Here is an 18,290-nt window from a genome sequence, read left to right on the forward strand (position 1 = left end):
TATACTGTCTGTTGCTGTAAGTATGTTGTTACTGAGCAGTTTTCATGTTGTATTGTCGAAGGCTTTCATGGCCAGAGAACGATGGTTGTTGTGGGTTTTCCGGGCTGTATTGCCGTGGTCTTGGCATTGTAGTTCCTGATGTTTTGCCAGCAGCTGGGGCTGGCATCTTCAGAGGTGTAGCACCAAAAATCTTTTGGTGCTACGCCTCTGAAGATGCCAGCCCCAGCTGCTGGTGAAACGTCAGGAACTACAATGCCAAGACCACGGCAATACAGCCCGGAAAACCCACAACAACCATAGTTTTCATGTTGTTTTATATGTCATGTAAATTACTTATGTTTTGTTTCAGCATTGTTTTCAGTTCTGTATTGGATTTCTGTTTGTTTTCAAATTTCTGCAATCTCTACCCTATTGTATTGTTTATTGAATGTCCCAACCATTGATCATATTGATTTATACTGTCTCTCCTTGACTCATAATGAGAAGGGTGAACTATAAATAACGTTGTTGTGATGGTATCAAAGATCATCAGATGTTTGTGCTGGATTTTTTTAGTCCTTTGCCAACTTGGATTTTATCCAAAAATCTAGGAGTCAGTGAGATAATGCCTTAGTATGTGGCATGTTCCATGTAGTGTGGCTGTTTGCAGGTATCCAGTTGTTATCCTGTGCCAAATATTGCCTAGGTGTGTAGTTAGTCCTTTTGGGATCTTACCTAGCACTCCTATCAATGCTGGAATAACCATCGTATGTTTTCCCAGAGACGCTGGACTTCAAATCTTAGATCTTGATATTTTGTGATCTTTTCAATCTCTTTTTCTTCAATTCGACTGTCATTTGGGGTTGCTACATCCATCAGTTTGTCATTCTTACTTTCCTTTATTTTATAGTTTGCATTTTCTTTATTTAAACTATAAACTATACACCATAACATAAACAATAAACATAGAGAATAAGAAAAAACACAGTTCTAAACATGACACACTAACAATACATATATTAATAAAATTAAGAGAAAAAGAAAAAAGAAAACAACCCCCACCCTAAATTACACTACAAGTTGAGTTCCGATTTTCTCAGCAGCAAATATATATCATTTCTAGAGTCCCACTTATTCTAAGTTAGTCACAAAACCCCTCTCTTTTCTGTTGTTCATGTTCCTTAATCCATAAATCCGGAGTTTGACATTCTTACTTTCAACTACAATAATATCTGATTATGTTCTAATATCAGGTTATGTTTTTACCTGTTTAGATTTTGAAATTTCACAAGATCTTAACTTTCTGATCTTCAACAACTTTCTTGGGCTTATGTTCCCACTGATATTTCATAGACAGTAACTCATATTTTTACATAAATTCAAAGGCAGCATTGCAACTACTTTATTATGGCAATTTTATAGTCAGTTTTTATGATCTTACTGCACCTGCTGATGACGAGGTCAATTGTTTCATCCACTTCGTTACATAATCTATTCTTGCATAATCTACACTATGGTCTTTTCGATTTTAAATTTCTACTTTCGTACAGTTCATTTTTAATGTCTGTTCTTGTGTTCTGTCTCTTTTTTCAGTATCACTTGCATTAGCCATTTACAGTTGTTATTCTTGCAGTTTTTCAGTGTTTCTTTCCTTTATTTGCCTTTTTCACCTTTAACTTTAATTATTCCTTCTCTTTCTTGCTTTTGATGTAATCATTCAGTACCCCTTTTTCTTCTATTGTTTGTGTTATTTGTAACAATCCTCAGCCACCATTACTTTGTGGTAAATAGAGTCGATCTATGTTGCATTGAGAATGTAGGGCGTGATTGGCTGTCATGATTTTCTAGTTTTGCAGGCTAGTGCATCCAGTTTGCTTTGTGTCTAGTTTACAATTCCAGCACAGTATCAAATCGCTGGGATAGCCCAGGTTTTTATAGTAGAAATTATATTCCTACCATTTAATTTCCACTTGCGTACTTTTGGACCTTTGTTGAGACTCAAGGCAGATTACACAGAATAATTCAATACAGCTGGGACATTCAATAAACAATATAATTGGATATAGATGGCAGAAAATTTTTAAAAAGCAGAAATCTGATACAGAGCTGAAACAATGTTGAAACAAACATGAGCATTGACATAACATATTAAACAATGTGGTTCCAACCCAATAAGAACATATTTATATCAACATACACTAAGCAGTAGTAATAACTTTAAAAACAAAGCTGTTCTGATCCCAGTACAGTTCAGCTAGGATTTAATGCAAACTTCCCATGCTTAGTTATTTAAGGCTTTGCTTTTACTCTTTCATCAGAATTTTTCTGGCATGGATGACCCTACAAACCGTCCGCCGCTTCTAATAGCTAATGTTCGAGGGTGGCCTGGAGTGACTTCAGAGCAGATGTATCAAGAGTTAAGAGTCTACTGCAGGTTTGATGTGCAACAGCAAAGAATGAACCAGTTTCTCTTGTTCTCCAATAAATTTAAAGAGTGTGTAATCAAATTCCTAATTCTTACCCCTTTCATGCAGTTTTCCTGCTTTCAATTGATTCTATCTGGTATTGGAATCAAAATCAAAAAGAGTCCAGTAGCACCTTTAAGACTAACCAATTTTATTGTAGCATAAGCTTTCGAGAATCAAGTTCTCTTCGTCAGATGCATGATACAGAAACTGGTCAAATATAGAAGAGGAGGGAGGAGAAGGGGAGGAGAGAGAAGAGGCAATTAGGGGGGGAGAGAGGGGGAGGGTGCGACCAAAACATTCCTTTGCTAGTATATGTAAACATCTCCTTTTGGTGTGTGGATCAGTTGGCTTCAAAGGAGTTTGCCCTGTTAGTTTGTAGCAGCCAAACAGCTAGACCATCCAATTCCAATGCAGTATGAGCCTTCGATATCTGGTATTGGGGCATTCCATGCCAAATTAAAATATGGATCATAGTCATTGATTGTTTTGAAATTTTACAGGGTCTAGGCAGATGTTGCTTGGTAGAATTATAAATTACTAGTACTCCATGTTTGATTCCATATGTTTTTTCTTGATTGGTGGATGCTTCTCCTTTTTAAAGGGAAAACCAAAGCTCTCCAATTCTGTATTTTTGTACCCCATCATAATGTACACCTGGGGGATTATGAGAAAGGACTAGCATAAACAGTTCACTGCAGCCAAGAGCCAGAAGAGATGTGATGCTGGGATCTCCAGAGCATTTTTTTCTTTAAAATGGTCAATGTGTTCTCTTCTGATGGGAGTGCTTCTTTGGGTGGTACCATATTACCAACTTGAAATAGCCCCCACAGAATTGCTTAGTGCCTCAATATCAGCTATACAAGGCCATTTCAGATTGGGAGTGTGTGTGTGTTAACCTTCCCCTTTCCCCTCACTAGTCTAAATCCAAACTGTGGTGCTACTTAAAAGAGGAGGGGAATGCTTGAATTCCCAGTGTCACAGCTGATTGTTTATAATGAACAGATGGCAGGCAGATGAGCACAAGATTGCATGGAGAACAGGCAGAATCTGTTCCTTCCCATTCCCAGGTTTTCATTTTCCTTGGTTAAGGGAGGGAAGATTAACAATGCAGAGGGTTGCATTTGTAAATAGCAAAAAGGCTGTCTTAAAATTATAGACCCTGGGACTTGATCAACAGCAAACAGAGCTTGCACCCCTTTCCCCCAAAATCAAGAAGGGGGGAAGCACTTGGGAAGTAGAAGTCAGTAAGTGCCTGCTCCCCTCTTCTTTCTTATTTCCTGCTTTGACTATTGGGTATGTGATACGTGCATGACAGCAGGAGGAGAAGGCACCATGTAACTGTTCTGTGTGGCCTATGAAGGAGAAAGGGATTTATGTGTGATACAGGAAATATTTGTTTGTCTGGGGGTTAGGAGAAGACTGCCTGTTGTAGAGAAGGGATGGCTGTTGGTTTAAGGATGTAAATGCTCAAAACCTATCTGTCTGTTGCTGTGGCCCTGCTTTTTTGCACTCGCTGACTTCTGCCAGTACAGTGATTCTTCCCACCAACTCACTGAACTATGGGTCTAGTGGGCAGGGAATTCCAGCTACTACTGAACCTTTGTTTGACTATATGTGGGCTTCTTTATTAAAAATGTAATCACTTATTATTACAGTGTCAGGTTGATTCTGAAAGTATATAAAACTCATCCCAACCTGCAGATATCTGTCTACCACCACTGGAGGCATTCAACACAAGTAAACTGCTTCCTTCAGTAAGTGAAGATGATTTTATATGACAATTTTATTAACAGAGTTTTGGAAAGTTAGTGAATGGTTCCTGCTCTTCCCTGATTTAGGACCAGTTCAGGTAACATGTTCTGATCTAATGAACCGTAGTTTGGACAATCGGGAATATGCTGTGAGCACATGCACAAAGCTTCTGCCCTCCGCTTCCAGGTTTCCTTTAACCATAGATTAGTCATTGTTTGAATTTACAAAGTACGGCTTTTCATCTAGATGCTTGTAAACACTGTATATCTTCCCAAGCACATTAATTGTTGTAGTGGCTTTTGTGTCTGTCTACTCAAGTTTACTTTTGATGCTTTAGGGGTCAGAAACAGACAGGTATCTTGGTCAAGTTACAATTTCTAAACTGCGTGGAGATAGAAGGTTGGGAAATGGGGAGGTGAAAGATGCAGCATTTTTGTACCAGTCCAAGAGCTGAGGTAGGTGAGGACTTAGCTGGTTGACTCTTGAGGCTGATGGACTGTTGATCTTTTTTAAAATCTTTTCAGAATTTGTGGAATTGTAGCCTCCTGGTCTCTGATGGCTTTTCTGCTAGGAGGCTCTTCAAGTTGAGCATTGTAAAAGGTCTACTGGAAAACCATGCTTGAAAACTTACTGCTGTATTCTCTTCTTCTCTCCCCCCACCCTGCCACCAGTAAACAATGCTAATGGAAAATTAAAGTATTTTTGCATTTCTGTATTGATCCTTTTTTACTGTATGATTCCTTCTGTTGGCGGTAAATAGGGCAGGCTTGAATGGGTAGAGAATAGCTGCCAAGGAGGGAGGGAGGCTTCTCTGTGGCAAAAAATTTGGTAGATGACAAAGAATTGACATCTAACACCAGATACGCATGGATAGCACCAGATAGAGTGGTATGGTCACAGGAAGCAGCATGCTTGCTTCCTGTGCTGATTTTCCAGTAATGCATACATTTCTTATTCCTATTTATCCTCTACTTTTCCAGCATTGTATAGTGGTCAGTGTAGGTATTTGGCCTCCCTTCTTTCCCATGTCAATGCATATGGGAGCAGCAAACAGAGAGCATGTTTTGGAGCCATTTTATTTTGGCAATGGCCTGGCAGACTTTTAAGTTGTCGAAGGGAATTTTTAAAATAGTACTCTGCTACCAATTATAAATTTCCCTTCTACCACTTACCCAAATATAATCTGCCACTTACCCAAATATAATCCAAGACACTAACCACAGTGATACAGAGGGATATGAGTTTTATCTTCCCACGTGTGTTTCCAGTACTCTCTGTCCCTGGTCCATCACGATCAGGTTGCCCCTGCTGACCCCCTTTTCCTCGGAGCGCTTACCTGAATGGCCTCCCATGACCCCGATGAAATAAAGGATCTTATTGGTCAACTGAAATCAGGAAAGCATTCTGGGCCTGATACAGTTCTCCCTGAAATCCTAAAACTAGATTTGGATTGGTGGGTGGCCCGTCTTCCATCCTTGTTCACAATAAAAGATAGCTCTGGTCCTTTTCCCGATGTTTGGCACAATGTAGTTGTGATTCCAATCTACAAAAAATGTGATCAAACAACGCCTTCTAACTATAGGCGATTTAGTCCTCTCTCAATAATGGGCAAGTTATATGCTAAGCATTTATTAGTCAAGCTCTCTTCCTAGATGTCACAGCAAAGAATGTTAGGCCCGGAGCAGCTGGGCTTCTGCAAAGGGAAATCAACATTGAATCATTCTATCTCATTTGATCAATAAGTATGTTAAAAGAAGTAATTTAAAATTATATGCTGCTTTTCTTGATCTTAAGTGTGCGTTCAATTCAATTGATAGAGAACACCTATGGGCTAAATTACTTCAGTTAAACATAGATAGGAGATTACATAATCTTGTTAAAAAGCTGTATACAGCCACTACTTGCCAAATCAAATGCTCATTGGCAGGAAAACTTACGCCTAAAATCCCAACTAATAAAGGCGCCAAGCAGGGCTGCTTATTAGCACCTTCTCTGTTTAACTTGTTCTTTAATGATTTCACTCCCTATCTAGCAGAAGTTGATTGTCATTACCCTAAACTGGGCACCTTACATGTGCCCTTGTTAATTTATGTCGATGACACTGTATTACTTTCCTGTTCCAAAGTAGGTTTGAAACAACTCCTGAATAGAGTTGCTTCAGCTCCTGAATATAACTCCTGTATTCTTTTCATCTAACAAATTTATCCTGAATTATGAGAAATCAAAAATAATTGCTCTCTCGGGCAGTGCAATCCTAAGGAGGGCGGGGAAAGTGAATAAGAACTGAACTAAGCCTTGCAACAGCGGATCTGACCCCTACGTGGGCGAAAATGGTCTTCCGTCGGCGGTGCTACGAGGCACACGGCCGCTGCTGGGCCACTGCCGCTGCAAGCGAGAGGCGGCCGGGCGGAGGCGGAGAAGCGGCGTAGAGCCCTGCGTCGGCACAGGAGGGGGCGGGGAGGAGGGCGGGGCCGGAGTTAGTTTGCTCCCTAAGCCCTTCCAGAAGCGGGAAGGCCCACAGCGGCGCAAAAGAGCTACACCACGAAAGAACAAGGCGTAGCCCATAGGCGCCCATTGAATGGTGAAAACTCGGCCCCCTCTCCGAGAGCCCAGCCCTGCCCCCGTGGCCCAAAGGAGCATAGGATGGGAACTATCCTGGGGACCAATCAGCGTGCACTCCCGGTGTGGACGAGCCCTCCCCACACCCAATCACTCGCAAAAGCACCCTATAAAACATCAAGCCAGCGCTGCCCGCACCCCAGGTGAGTGAGCACATGGCGGGAAGCTCTGCCCGTTTGCTGCGTACCGTGGCCACTTTGAACATGAGGCGGAGGAGAGGGTGCTCATGGTGGCAGGCACTGGGCGCACTTTGGGGACTTTGCGAGAAAAGTGGAAGAACTGCACTTGCTGAAGGGAAGAAGGGCAAAGTCCAGAATGTCTGGCTAACTAACAACAGCCACTCCTGTTTCCTTGCAGGTGTCCTGACTCTGAAGTTCCAGCTCGGTAAGCAGTGAGGGAGCTCTGACTGGTAAGGAGGAGATGGGGCAATGGCGAACCTGTCCCTCTGATTAGTGCTAACCGCCCCATCACCTGAAAGCACCTGACCACTAGCCTCTTCAGGTGGGGCTCGGCAGGGGAGGGGGTGATGGTGGCCGTCCCTGCCCGCCCCAGAGGCAGTTGCCCAGAAAACTACTCTTGACCAGGTTTTTGTAACTGCCAGCTTGTTTCCTCCCTTAAAGGTAAAAGCACCCCAAGGCTGAGTGCATCCTCGCCAGACGGTCTTGCATCAGCTGGTTGCTGCCGCCCTCTACTATGTGCATCTTCTCAGATGTTGGAGTGTGGGGTTTGCCTTGACCATGGACCGAGGCAAAGCCCACATGTGTGTCTTTCTCTTGCAGGCACGTCCCGAGCATGTCCGCTCCTCCAGTCCTCTGCAAGTGACATTCAGATCCAGCCCAGGAAGCAATATCTCACCACAGTCCGCATCTCAGCCTCACCCCTGGGAGCAAGAAGAAGGGGCTGTGCGAAATGCCTTGGCTCCCTTTCCAGCCTAGAAACAAGGGCGCTTTTTCCAGTTTAATAAAATGAGTTGAAAAACAACAAACTTCTGTTTGCATGCCTGACTTTGTCCTTAGCCCCTCCCCCAACACCCCCGTCACACATTTCCACTCACACATCCCCACAAATGTATCAGGCAGACCCCGTTCAGCCTCCCTGCCCCCTTCCTCCACCCAATGTAACGTCAGGCAGAGGGGTGGGAATTGAACCGTGGCCCACAAATGTCTGCAGGGATGGGGGAGGCACCAAGGACTTTCATTCTCTGGTACGCTGAGCAGCTGGCATCTGATAAGCCAGGAAGACGGGGTGCAGGTGGAAAGCTGCTGCCAGGGGGTGGGGGTTGTGTTTGCGGAAGCAGGGATGGGCTTGGCATGGGGAGGGTCTCTCAGTTCACTCTGAGGGGGCATCTCCCCAGTACTGGGACATGGCTGTCAAGTCCCAGCCCCTGCTCTCACTTTGTAGAGATGCAGTGATGTGTTCCTGTTGCGTGGCAGCAAGTCTGAGCGCGCTTTTCATTCCCCTAGTTTCCAAACAGCCTCCTGGCCTCCCATGTGGTTCCCAATGTGTATTCCTGTCACTCATTGCCAGCCCCGCCTCCCCCCCCCACCTGCTTCTCGGAACCTGGGGACTACTTAGGGTTGCCGGTCTCCAGGTGGTAGCTGGAGATCTCCCAGAAGTACAACTGCTCTCCAGGCAACAGAGATCAGCTCCCTACTGTCTGGCCCTACTTTTCAGGGGGGGGGAAACCTTTTTCTTTTGGTAATGGCAGTGGAAGTAGGTATGTGTAGGCGCACTGAGCTGTGGCTACTGGCCTGGCCCTTATCAGAAATGGGGGCTGAACGGGCAAGCGGGGGGTTTTCAATCTGGATCTTCGCTGTCACCTCTGCCCCCCTCCCTGGCAGGGATGCCTGCCTTCTGACGGGGGCCTATTGGCGGCAATGGTGGTGATCGCAGCCTCCTCATTGGCTGCGCCGCCACTGTTCCCTCACCTGGATGTGAGGGGAGAGGTGTGGCCATTGGCCGATGTGAGCGGGGTTGTCGGGAACGGTGGGCAGGACCTCCCAGGGGCCACTGCATTTCACTTTGCCACGCTCGGGTGCTGGCGGGACTATCCTGCGAAAGTCTTTAGGGTGCCTTCCAGCACCACCCCATTTACACCAGCACATGCGCGACGGCGCTGCCTGGGGGGTTAGGATTGCACTGTAAATCTAGGAAATTATCCAAATGAGCAATTGGAGGGAAAGAAATTGAACAGGTTAAACACTTTAGGTATTTGGGGCTGCATTTCCAACATAATGCAACATGGTTCAGTCGTCGTAAATCAGTAATAAGCATGGCCAATATCAGTGCCTCAGCTATTTCCCGTTTTTTCTATAACAGAGGTAACAAATTTGTACCAGCAGCGCTGAAACTTTTTAAAGCCAAAGTGATCCCCCAACTATTATACGGCATCCCAGTATGGATAAGTGCATTTGATTGTACTACTAAACGGGCACAGGCCAAGTTTTTGTGGGAAATCATGGGTATGCCATGTTGTATTCCATATGCAGCTCTTTATCTTGAAACCAGCTTAAACCTTGTAGAATCAAGTGCGTGGCTTAGGACAATAAAATATTGACTACACTTGCATTATAACACAGAGGCAGGGAGCCTTATACAACACATGCTCTTATTTATTATTTATTTACATCATTTATAGTCCGTCTTTCTCACTGACACTCAAGGCAGATTACACGGTATGAGGTTAATACAATCAGTATCAAGTAAATACATTTCAATACAATACTATAAGGTAAACGTATACAAGTTTAAAGACATAGCTTTAGAAAGGATCCAAAACAGAGAGATATTGAAGCAAAACAGAATCAATTCTATGACTAACATTAGACAGCATGGAGCGATGGTTGTACATAGGAGTACATATTTAAAGCAGCAGATAATATATGAGGCAAAAATGGTGATGAAGTCTATGATCCCCAATTTGTTAGTGAAGCACCTGAGACCCCATCCAATGCAGCCCTGCCATTTGAGTAAAAAGCCTTTTTGAATAGTTTGGTTTTGCATCATTTACAGAAAACCAGGAGAGTAGGGGCTCTTCTGGGCCACGTGCTACCTAAGGTTTTTGGAAGTTCATGCTCATTCTACTAGATTACAGGCTTCCTCGGTTGCACTGCTGAAGGGTGTTCCAATTCAAGACATCTGCAAAGCGGCTACCTTGGCCTCACCTGATACCTTCATGAGATATGATGCTTTGGACATCCTGGACAGGAAGGAGACAGCAGTAGGCACGGCAGTCCTGCAGTCCATCTTCTCCTGATGTATCTCCTCCTTCCCCTGCCCAGGTAATTAAGTTCATTAATCTCCCATGTGGGACTGCACTGGAAGATCGACGATGAAAAACAGTATTGCAATTACCTGTAACTGTTGTTCATCGAGATCTTCCGTGCAGGCACACATACCCTCCCTCCTTCCCCACTAATGCTAAATTTCTTCTGATGAGTACAGCGGCAAAAGAGGACTGAGGGTGTCTGGGGGCGCCCCGCCCCTTGGGAGGCCATTACCGCAGGAAGATGGCCACGCATGCACGCTGAGAGGCAAGGGTGACCCCTACTGATTTTAAGCTAAAAAAAAATCTCTGACATTGGCAGGCCTGCACAAGCGCAATCCCCATGTGTGCCTGCACAGAAGACCTTGGCCGTTTCCAGACGGCTTACCTGCCTCTGGAACGTTGCGCCATCTTGCGGGGAAAACGCGAAATATCGCGTTTTCTCATGCAAGTTTTGCGCGACGTTGCATGACTCGCGTGAGAAAACGTGATATTTCGTGTTTTCCCCACAAGATGGCGCAACGTTCCGGAGGCAGGTAAGCCGTCTGGAAACGGCCCTGGATGAACAACAGTTACGGGTAAGTGCAACACTGTTTATATGGTGGTCCTTTTTACAGAGCATTAGAATGCAAGAGCACAGTTATTTCATGGGCTTATTTCCAGCAGGAAAGAAGAGAACATCCCCTTACCTGAGGTTAGGTGGTTTCTGTTGGAATATATGTGTGTTGCAAGGTCTGAGATTCAGTCATTATGGGGTTAATGTGTTTACTCGTGTGCTGACTCTCTATTGATTCAAGATCCATTGAAGAAAAAGCTATTTTTTTAACCTTTTTCCCCAACAGTTTCCAGGACCAGTCTGTAGGTGCCACAACAGACCTAGCAGGCTGTTCCTGCTAGGTGACCAAGGCTATTGTGTTCAACCAGATTTGTCAGACTTTAGGGCATCTGTACCCTTCTTCTCTGATGACCAATTAACATACCCATTAAGCGTTTCTGCCAGCTGCAGCTGAAGCTTTTAGTGGCATGGAGATAAATCATGTTGTAAATCATATCCTATTAAATCTTTATTAAAAAGACAGCACTTTTTTCTCCAGGCCAGTTGGCAACCTTAACTTTTTTCTCCAGGCCAGTTGGCAACCCAATAAAATAAACTACAAATACATACTTTTTCCAAGGACAATTCTAGGGGGACACAGGGACAAAAGAAATGACATTCCATCCAACCACAGTTGTCAGCTAATCTTTTAGACTAATTCCTCCCTCAAAGGAAAGGGGGTTCAAACACTATCACAGGAATAATGATTATGTGAGACAAAAAAAACTTTTTGCAAAGAAAGGGAGCTGTTTAAAATGCAATCCTAAACAGAATCACAACCTGAGTATATTGGAGTCAGTGGGTGTATAAAGGTGCAACTCTGCTTAGAATGCACTGTTAAAATAAAAATATATGTTAAAACTCAAAAGGGAAAGCCTACCTTAAAATGCTTGGAAAATCTATTCATAGATCTCCTTATTCTTCTTTGTTTAGACTCTGATTAACCACATTGACAGGTGTTCATTTCATCCTATAATGGCGCACTATATCTGCACTCATATATATATATATATAAAGCAAGAAGTACTACACACACACACACATATATATAGTCTTAACCTGCCTACTAGCTGCCTGTCTGCCCCTCCACCCAACATCTTAATTCTTGGCATTTTGGCAAGTCTGAAATGTTTAAATTGCCTGAGATCCCATAAAAGATGATACTGACAATGGGATATGGGTCTTCTAGATGGGTTTATTAGACAGTAAACAGCAGTATCTGTAATATGTTTATTGTGAATCTCAGAATTCTAATCAATAGTTCTCTATGTATAGTACTTCTTGTTTGGCTTCAGATGCTGAAGTTATATTCAGGCCTGCTCTTGGTCTTCTTGAGTTGTCATGCTAGTATTTTCTTCCCTATCTGTCAAAGCTCTCTCAATAAACACATGGATAAATCTCTGCACCTTCTGACTTTTCCACCAGCCAACAAATAAATAAATGTATGGGCAGACACTGCTGTAAATGCTCTCCAAGATGAGCATAACTGTAAAATGATCTGGAAAATATTTATGAAAAATCCAAAGACGCAGCAAATCGATAATTCTAATTGGTATCCAAAAAATAAAAAGCCGAACAACAGCAGCAACAATGCTGATGTCAAGTCTTGTTGGAAGATTTCTCTGTGATGGTCTCTGAATTCTGATTAAAAGTGCCAAAGTAGAAAAGAACATGACAGAAATAAAAATCAGGAAGTTGATGGCAGTGTGGATGGATATTATAATATCACACTTGAAATATCTGGTTAAGTAATATTTGGGATGGCAGGAAAAATATTCCCATAACATCATTACCAAGGATAGGGCCCAAAGAATGACACACGTGAAGACTGTGAACTGCTTTGGTCGGTGAAATTGATACCATGCTGGGAAAAAGACCATGAGATACCGTTCAACACAAATGACACTTAAAAAATACATGCTGGCATCATTTCCAAATAAATAGGTTATGTACTGTAAAAATTGTATCAGTACAAAATATCTTGTTGATATGAAGAAGATAACGTTATCTACAAAATAGTTGAATATTAAAAGTAAATCAGCACTTGTTATATTCAGAATATACACAGTAAACCTTGTCTTCTTGATCCTGCAACTAAGAAGATAGATGAGCATTCCATTTCCAATTATTCCCAAAATGCTGATGAGAAGACAAAAGGCTCTAATTGGCACATATTTCTTTCGCCACTCTTCTAGTGCCACATTTTTCAGGGTAACATCAGCAATGTTAGAAGACAAGATGTTTTCATCTATCATTATGAGCAACACAGGGTTTGCAGTAATTTTTGCCAACCTGCCAAAATTGAATACAATATGTTAAGATGAAAAGATATTTTACAATATAGACTGGAAAAGCTGGAAATTATTATTATATTGTAATAGTATATGCTCTTGAAATCTGCCTGGAGAAAGCTAAAATTGAACCCCTGTGGTTGGCTGTAGTGTGTTGTACTCTTTTGGGCTGGCTGCTGAAAAGTTGATGGTTGGAGCCTGGTGTGGTCTTTCACCCACCCAGAAATCCCCTCCCAGATCATTTCACTTGCAATGTACCTTTTTAAAAGGTACAGTACCTCACTGTGGATATCTCACTGCTAGGTGGAACTGAATACTTTGTTTCTATCAAGAAAACGATAAAAGATGACCAGAAAATCACCATGATCAGAGCAAATTTCTTCTATATAACATTTGTTCAGTGAAATGTTTGATATAGCCACATGCAGAAAAACATTCAAATGATAGCAGATTTCACGGTTCAGATATGACACAAAACGGTAGTTTATTTTAACCATGCTTAGTTTATGAATCTGTCAGCTGCTGAGTCATGGTTTACCTTGACAGATGCTTGTTTCATTGTCTTTACTGTAGTCAGGTTTCTTTGTAGCCAGGATGTACGTGAAAGCATTGTGGGGAGCAAGCCCCATAATAGCATGCAGTCCTGACTTGGACAGCCCAAGCAAGCCCAGTCTCAGAAGCTAAGTGGACCTCCAAGACCAGGGCTGCAGAGGCAAGTAATGGCAAACTGTCTCTGTTGATCTTTTGCCATGAAAACTGCACTGGGGTCATCATAAGTCAGGTATAATTTGACAGTACACTCCACCATGACTAATAGCATATGTCTGAACTGAGCCAGCAAGTACTAGAAACTAGAGCCATAACCTAGAGCGCTGTTTCCCAAAGTATGGGTCAGGACCCACTGGTGGGTCACGAGCGGATATTGGGTGGGCCCTGAAACTGATAGGGCGACAGTCGCAACACGTTGGCCGGGCCGTGTGGAAGCAGCAATATAACGCTGCTTCTTTTTCTTCATGTTAGGCACGGGTGCGTTATATATGGTTATTGTATTAGGTGGGTCCCGAACTTTGAATTTTTTTTTAAATGGGTCGCGGTCCAGACAACTTTGGGAAACACTGACCTAGAGGGTAAAAAAATAGTCTACTTTAGCTAGGAATTTAATTTGGTAATGTTATTAATATATACTTAATATTTAAAATAAAAAAAATCACTGAAGTCTGTGTGTGAAAAAGGCATAAGTGAGTTGTAGAAAATGGAAAAATTTGGCTACTGGTGCTTGGTACTGAAGATTTACTGTAAGGCATCTTAACTAACCAGGCAAATCCAGTGGTTCCATCAAGAAAATACTTGCACATGATCTTCTATAGAGAAGAAATCAGTTTTGATCTTGATAGCATAAAATATTTATTGTCAGAAGGCAATACAAAGTAAAATAGAGCAATCTCTATAGCATATACTTACAATCTATAGTCATCCTCACAATCTTGCCATGAAAGATAACTATCAAAACAAGTATATCTATTTCAATATTAATTAAGAGATCATCAAAATCAAAATCCCTATATCAGTAAGTATTCTAGAACCATTTCAATATCTCTTCTTTTATTCTATGAGATAGATTATGCTGGTTCCAGTACTATATAAAATGTAACCAAATGTTCACAGATTTATATGTCCAGGATTTTTATGACACATAAGCCCCTTCTGCACTGGGGTCAACTCACTTTCCCTGACGTCAAGCCGAAAGGCATGGAATCGGCTTGTATGTGGCTGTTTGCGCCTCTCATCGGATCAGCGATGAATCGCTGGCAAACCCATTCCTGCTTCCTCGGTTGCTCCAAAGCATATATTTCTCCACCATGGGATAAAAAGAGAATCTAAAACTTGATATTAAAATCTTTATTTCTGATACCCAGATATTTAGCCCCTATACTATATTCCCACCAGTGCCAAAGCAAAAAAAAGGGAACTTCCCCCTGTCTGCTTTCAAACCAGTGATTCATCACTCCTGCTCTGGACTTTAAAAAAAATTAAAGGAAAAGGAGAGGGGGGAAGAATGGAAAGGAGGGGAGTGACTGGTTAGATGAGAGTAGCCATGCAGTAGGCTGGCATAGGAGTGGGAGAAGTGAGGAAGGGGGTAGAACACCAAAAATGGAGTAAAGAGTATGCACCGGGAAACAACCTACCCCAAAGAGGATTTTTTTTTAAAGTCAGGGTATAAACGCTCCCAGGAAAGCCGCAGAGTCATAGTGGCAAATCTGGTGCAGACGGTCATGGGAACTAAACTGCCAAAATTGACTTGTGTAGACTCAGCTATACACTCACAAGTTTCTCTGAGGTATTTTCTTTAATTCTGAGCATAGAAATGAGCCCATATCTTGTGTGTATATAATGCTAGAAAGGCCTACTTTAGACTACATGACAAAATATCCAATTCGCAACATCTTTTTAAATTCTGAAGAATATATCCATGTTTATAATGGAGAATAATTAAGGGAAAGAACTTCATTTCTTCCAGTTTCCAGTCAGATATGGTCTAATTGGATTTTTGTTTCTTGTGCTGCCATATCCATGTTTTTAAAAACATCTGTATTCCTCTTTGTTCTAATTTACAAATGACACAATTTTCTTCCTGAAACCACTATTTTAGAGCTACTATCTAAGCTGATGGCATTAAGGACAGCAAGTTCTCCTTTATCTTATGATGACTGAATGATTTTACTGTGTCTTCTGAGTTTCTTGCTGCCATAAATAAATCTATCAAAAATACATTGTATCATTTAAAATAATCTCTGGGGAATTAGGAGCAGTAAAGTCGAGAATAAAGCTATAAATTTAGGCAGAATTTCCATCTTAATTGTGGCTATTCTATCCAGCAAAGATAGTTTAATAAATGAGCACCATTTGTCCAATTTGATATCTACCTTTTGTATTAAAGTGTCCAAAATTTTGTTGTCAGTTCTTCAATTTTTTTGGAGATGTGAATACTTAAATAACATATATTTTCCTCTTTCCACACAGATCCTGTAAGCCTAGTAATTAGCTCTTTTTCTTCATCTGTGATATCAAACCCCATTAGGACTGATTTTTCTACATTTATTTTAGAACAAAAAGCTATGCCAATTTTTTAAAAAATATATTAATAAAGAATTTTTTTTTTTTACATTGAAGACCACATCATCATTCACATGGAAGTAATTTAGTCTGGGGAAACAAATGTAAGTTGACACTAAGAAAAGTAAAAAAGAGAATTTGATTGTTGAAAACAATAAGCATTTCTTCAAATGTATCAGGACTCAGACCAGGAAACCAGCTAGGGAGGTGGTTGGGCCTTTGGATGGCAAAGGAATAAAGAATTGGGTAAGGAAGATAGGGAGAAAATGGGGTACATACCCACGCCAGAGCAGCTATTTCATGGAAAGTTGTCTGAAGATCTGAGTCAAACTGAGGTGACAAGAGATGAAGTTCTAAGACTACTAGGCAAACTGAAAACCAGTAAGTTTGCAGGTCCAGATGGCATATTCTGAGGGTTCTTAACAAAATCAAACGTGAAATTGCTGCTCTACAACAAGTTATAAATAATGTCACTGACATCAGCCTTCATGCTGGAAGACTGGAAAATAGTAAATGTCACCCCAATTTTCAAAGAGGAGTCCAGTGGGGATCTAAGAAATTACAGGCCAGGTAGCCTAACATTTCTTCCAAATAAATTAGTAGAAATTATTAAAAAGAGAATTATTAAGCACACTGAGGAACAAAGCTGCTGAAATTACAGACCCACTGTTGCTAACAGACACCCTTAAACAGATTCATGATGATGTGGCGAACAAAAAAATTGGTACTTTTTATCAAGTTGATGAGTAGATGCAAGATAGAAAAGTCAAACCTTCTATGGGCACACCCCTATGCCCTATTCCATTTTGTTTGATCGTGCTGTTCTTCACAGAAGTGTAATGTTCTAAATGTAGGAACACTTTTACCTTGACAAGCAAAATCTGAGAATCTTATGACCTCACAATAACTGCTAACCATTGAATCACAATAGCAACATTCTGGATCTATTTCAATTTAGTTTCTGGCCAGTTTGGGGTTTTCTTAGTTCTTGTACCTTTCTGGACCGTTGCATGGGATGGTAATGAGGGGCCGCAAAATTTTTGGACAGTTCCACTGGAACTCTTAGCAGAGAGCCCAGAAGACAGTAGTGAGAAGTTGCTGGTCTTAACTGTGGGAATTTCCCTACATCATAGGGCGTGGGTCTGTTTTGTTTTCATGTTTCAAAACGTTTCACTTTTCAATTTGGAATTGTGAAAGTGACTAATAGAATTTTTTAAAATATGAAGTCAAATACCAGTTATAACTAGCAGACAAGAATTTAACTCAGCAGCCAACTACTTATTAATTTACAGGAGCAGAGTAACCAGTTTAGCCCCAAAAGACTCAAAAGCCTTCCTAAGTGGGAGGGTCTTTTTTTAAGCCGTGCTTTCAAAGGGGAAGTTATCAACCATGTTCAGATGTCAACTGCTTTGCTGCCCCAGAACTGCAGATAAGAGGCCTCTTGGCCAAGTGTCTGAAAAAAAACATTGTAATGGCATTTATATTTTCTTTGGGATGTACATATTTGTACAAGTTACCTAAAATGAGCTCATTGCATAAGGAAAGGTGTTTTAGCAGGGGAATAAATTAATAACGAGAACATTGGTTTAATTCGATCAACATTGTTCTAGAATGTCATCACCAAAAAGTGAGAATGAATAAAGATAGCTTTTTAAAGCTTAGGATTGACAATAATAAGTCATTTATCTAGAGTATCTATCATAGCATTGCTAACATATCAGGGAGGAAGTGAATGTGTGTGTGTTGTTGGCTTTCAAGCTGGACCTGTAAATGATGGGATACCCATCCACAGATTTCTTTTTTCCTAGGGGCTTCCTTGATCCTCTTCTAATTGTGATCCCATAATATCCTTTTTATGTTGACCGTAGCCTGACCTACTTCCATTGAATGCATTTCTCATCAAGAGTTTCATCCCATTTGTAGGTCTAAGCTGACTAAGCACTAAGCACATTCACATGTCTGCAGTGACGCAATCACTGTGGTCCCCACTTGCAAAGATTTTTGTAGACTTCATGTGGTCTCTCATGTGCACACACACTCCAACATCTGTGCTTCTGTTCATCTGTCAAACACCTTAATTCTTGACCCCACATCAACATGAGAATGAACAGTAGAATGAGTTATCTGTAATATAAATTTATTCTGAAGCTACAATTCATAGTCAATATGCCTTTTACTGTTAACTTTTCCAGTTGGCTTCTGGGGCA

The 18,290-nt window shown here is 41.5% G+C and overlaps 1 protein-coding gene across 1 annotated transcript in view; it reads left to right on the forward strand.

The window, feature by feature from the left end:
• Nucleotides 1-4,787, forward strand: part of PNLDC1 (PARN like ribonuclease domain containing exonuclease 1) — a 35,156-nt gene extending 30,369 nt beyond the window's left edge. The window contains exons 17-19 of the mRNA XM_054993778.1: nt 2,298-2,473; nt 4,103-4,201; nt 4,724-4,787. Coding sequence (XP_054849753.1) covers nt 2,298-2,473; nt 4,103-4,201; nt 4,724-4,787 — 339 coding nt within the window. The remainder of the gene's footprint in view (nt 1-2,297; nt 2,474-4,102; nt 4,202-4,723) is intronic.
• The last annotated feature ends 13,503 nt before the right edge of the window (nt 4,788-18,290 follow it).

This window comes from Eublepharis macularius, chromosome 1, assembly GCF_028583425.1.
Source record: "Eublepharis macularius isolate TG4126 chromosome 1, MPM_Emac_v1.0, whole genome shotgun sequence".
In the NCBI taxonomy this organism is placed as follows: Eukaryota; Metazoa; Chordata; class Lepidosauria; order Squamata; family Eublepharidae; genus Eublepharis; species Eublepharis macularius.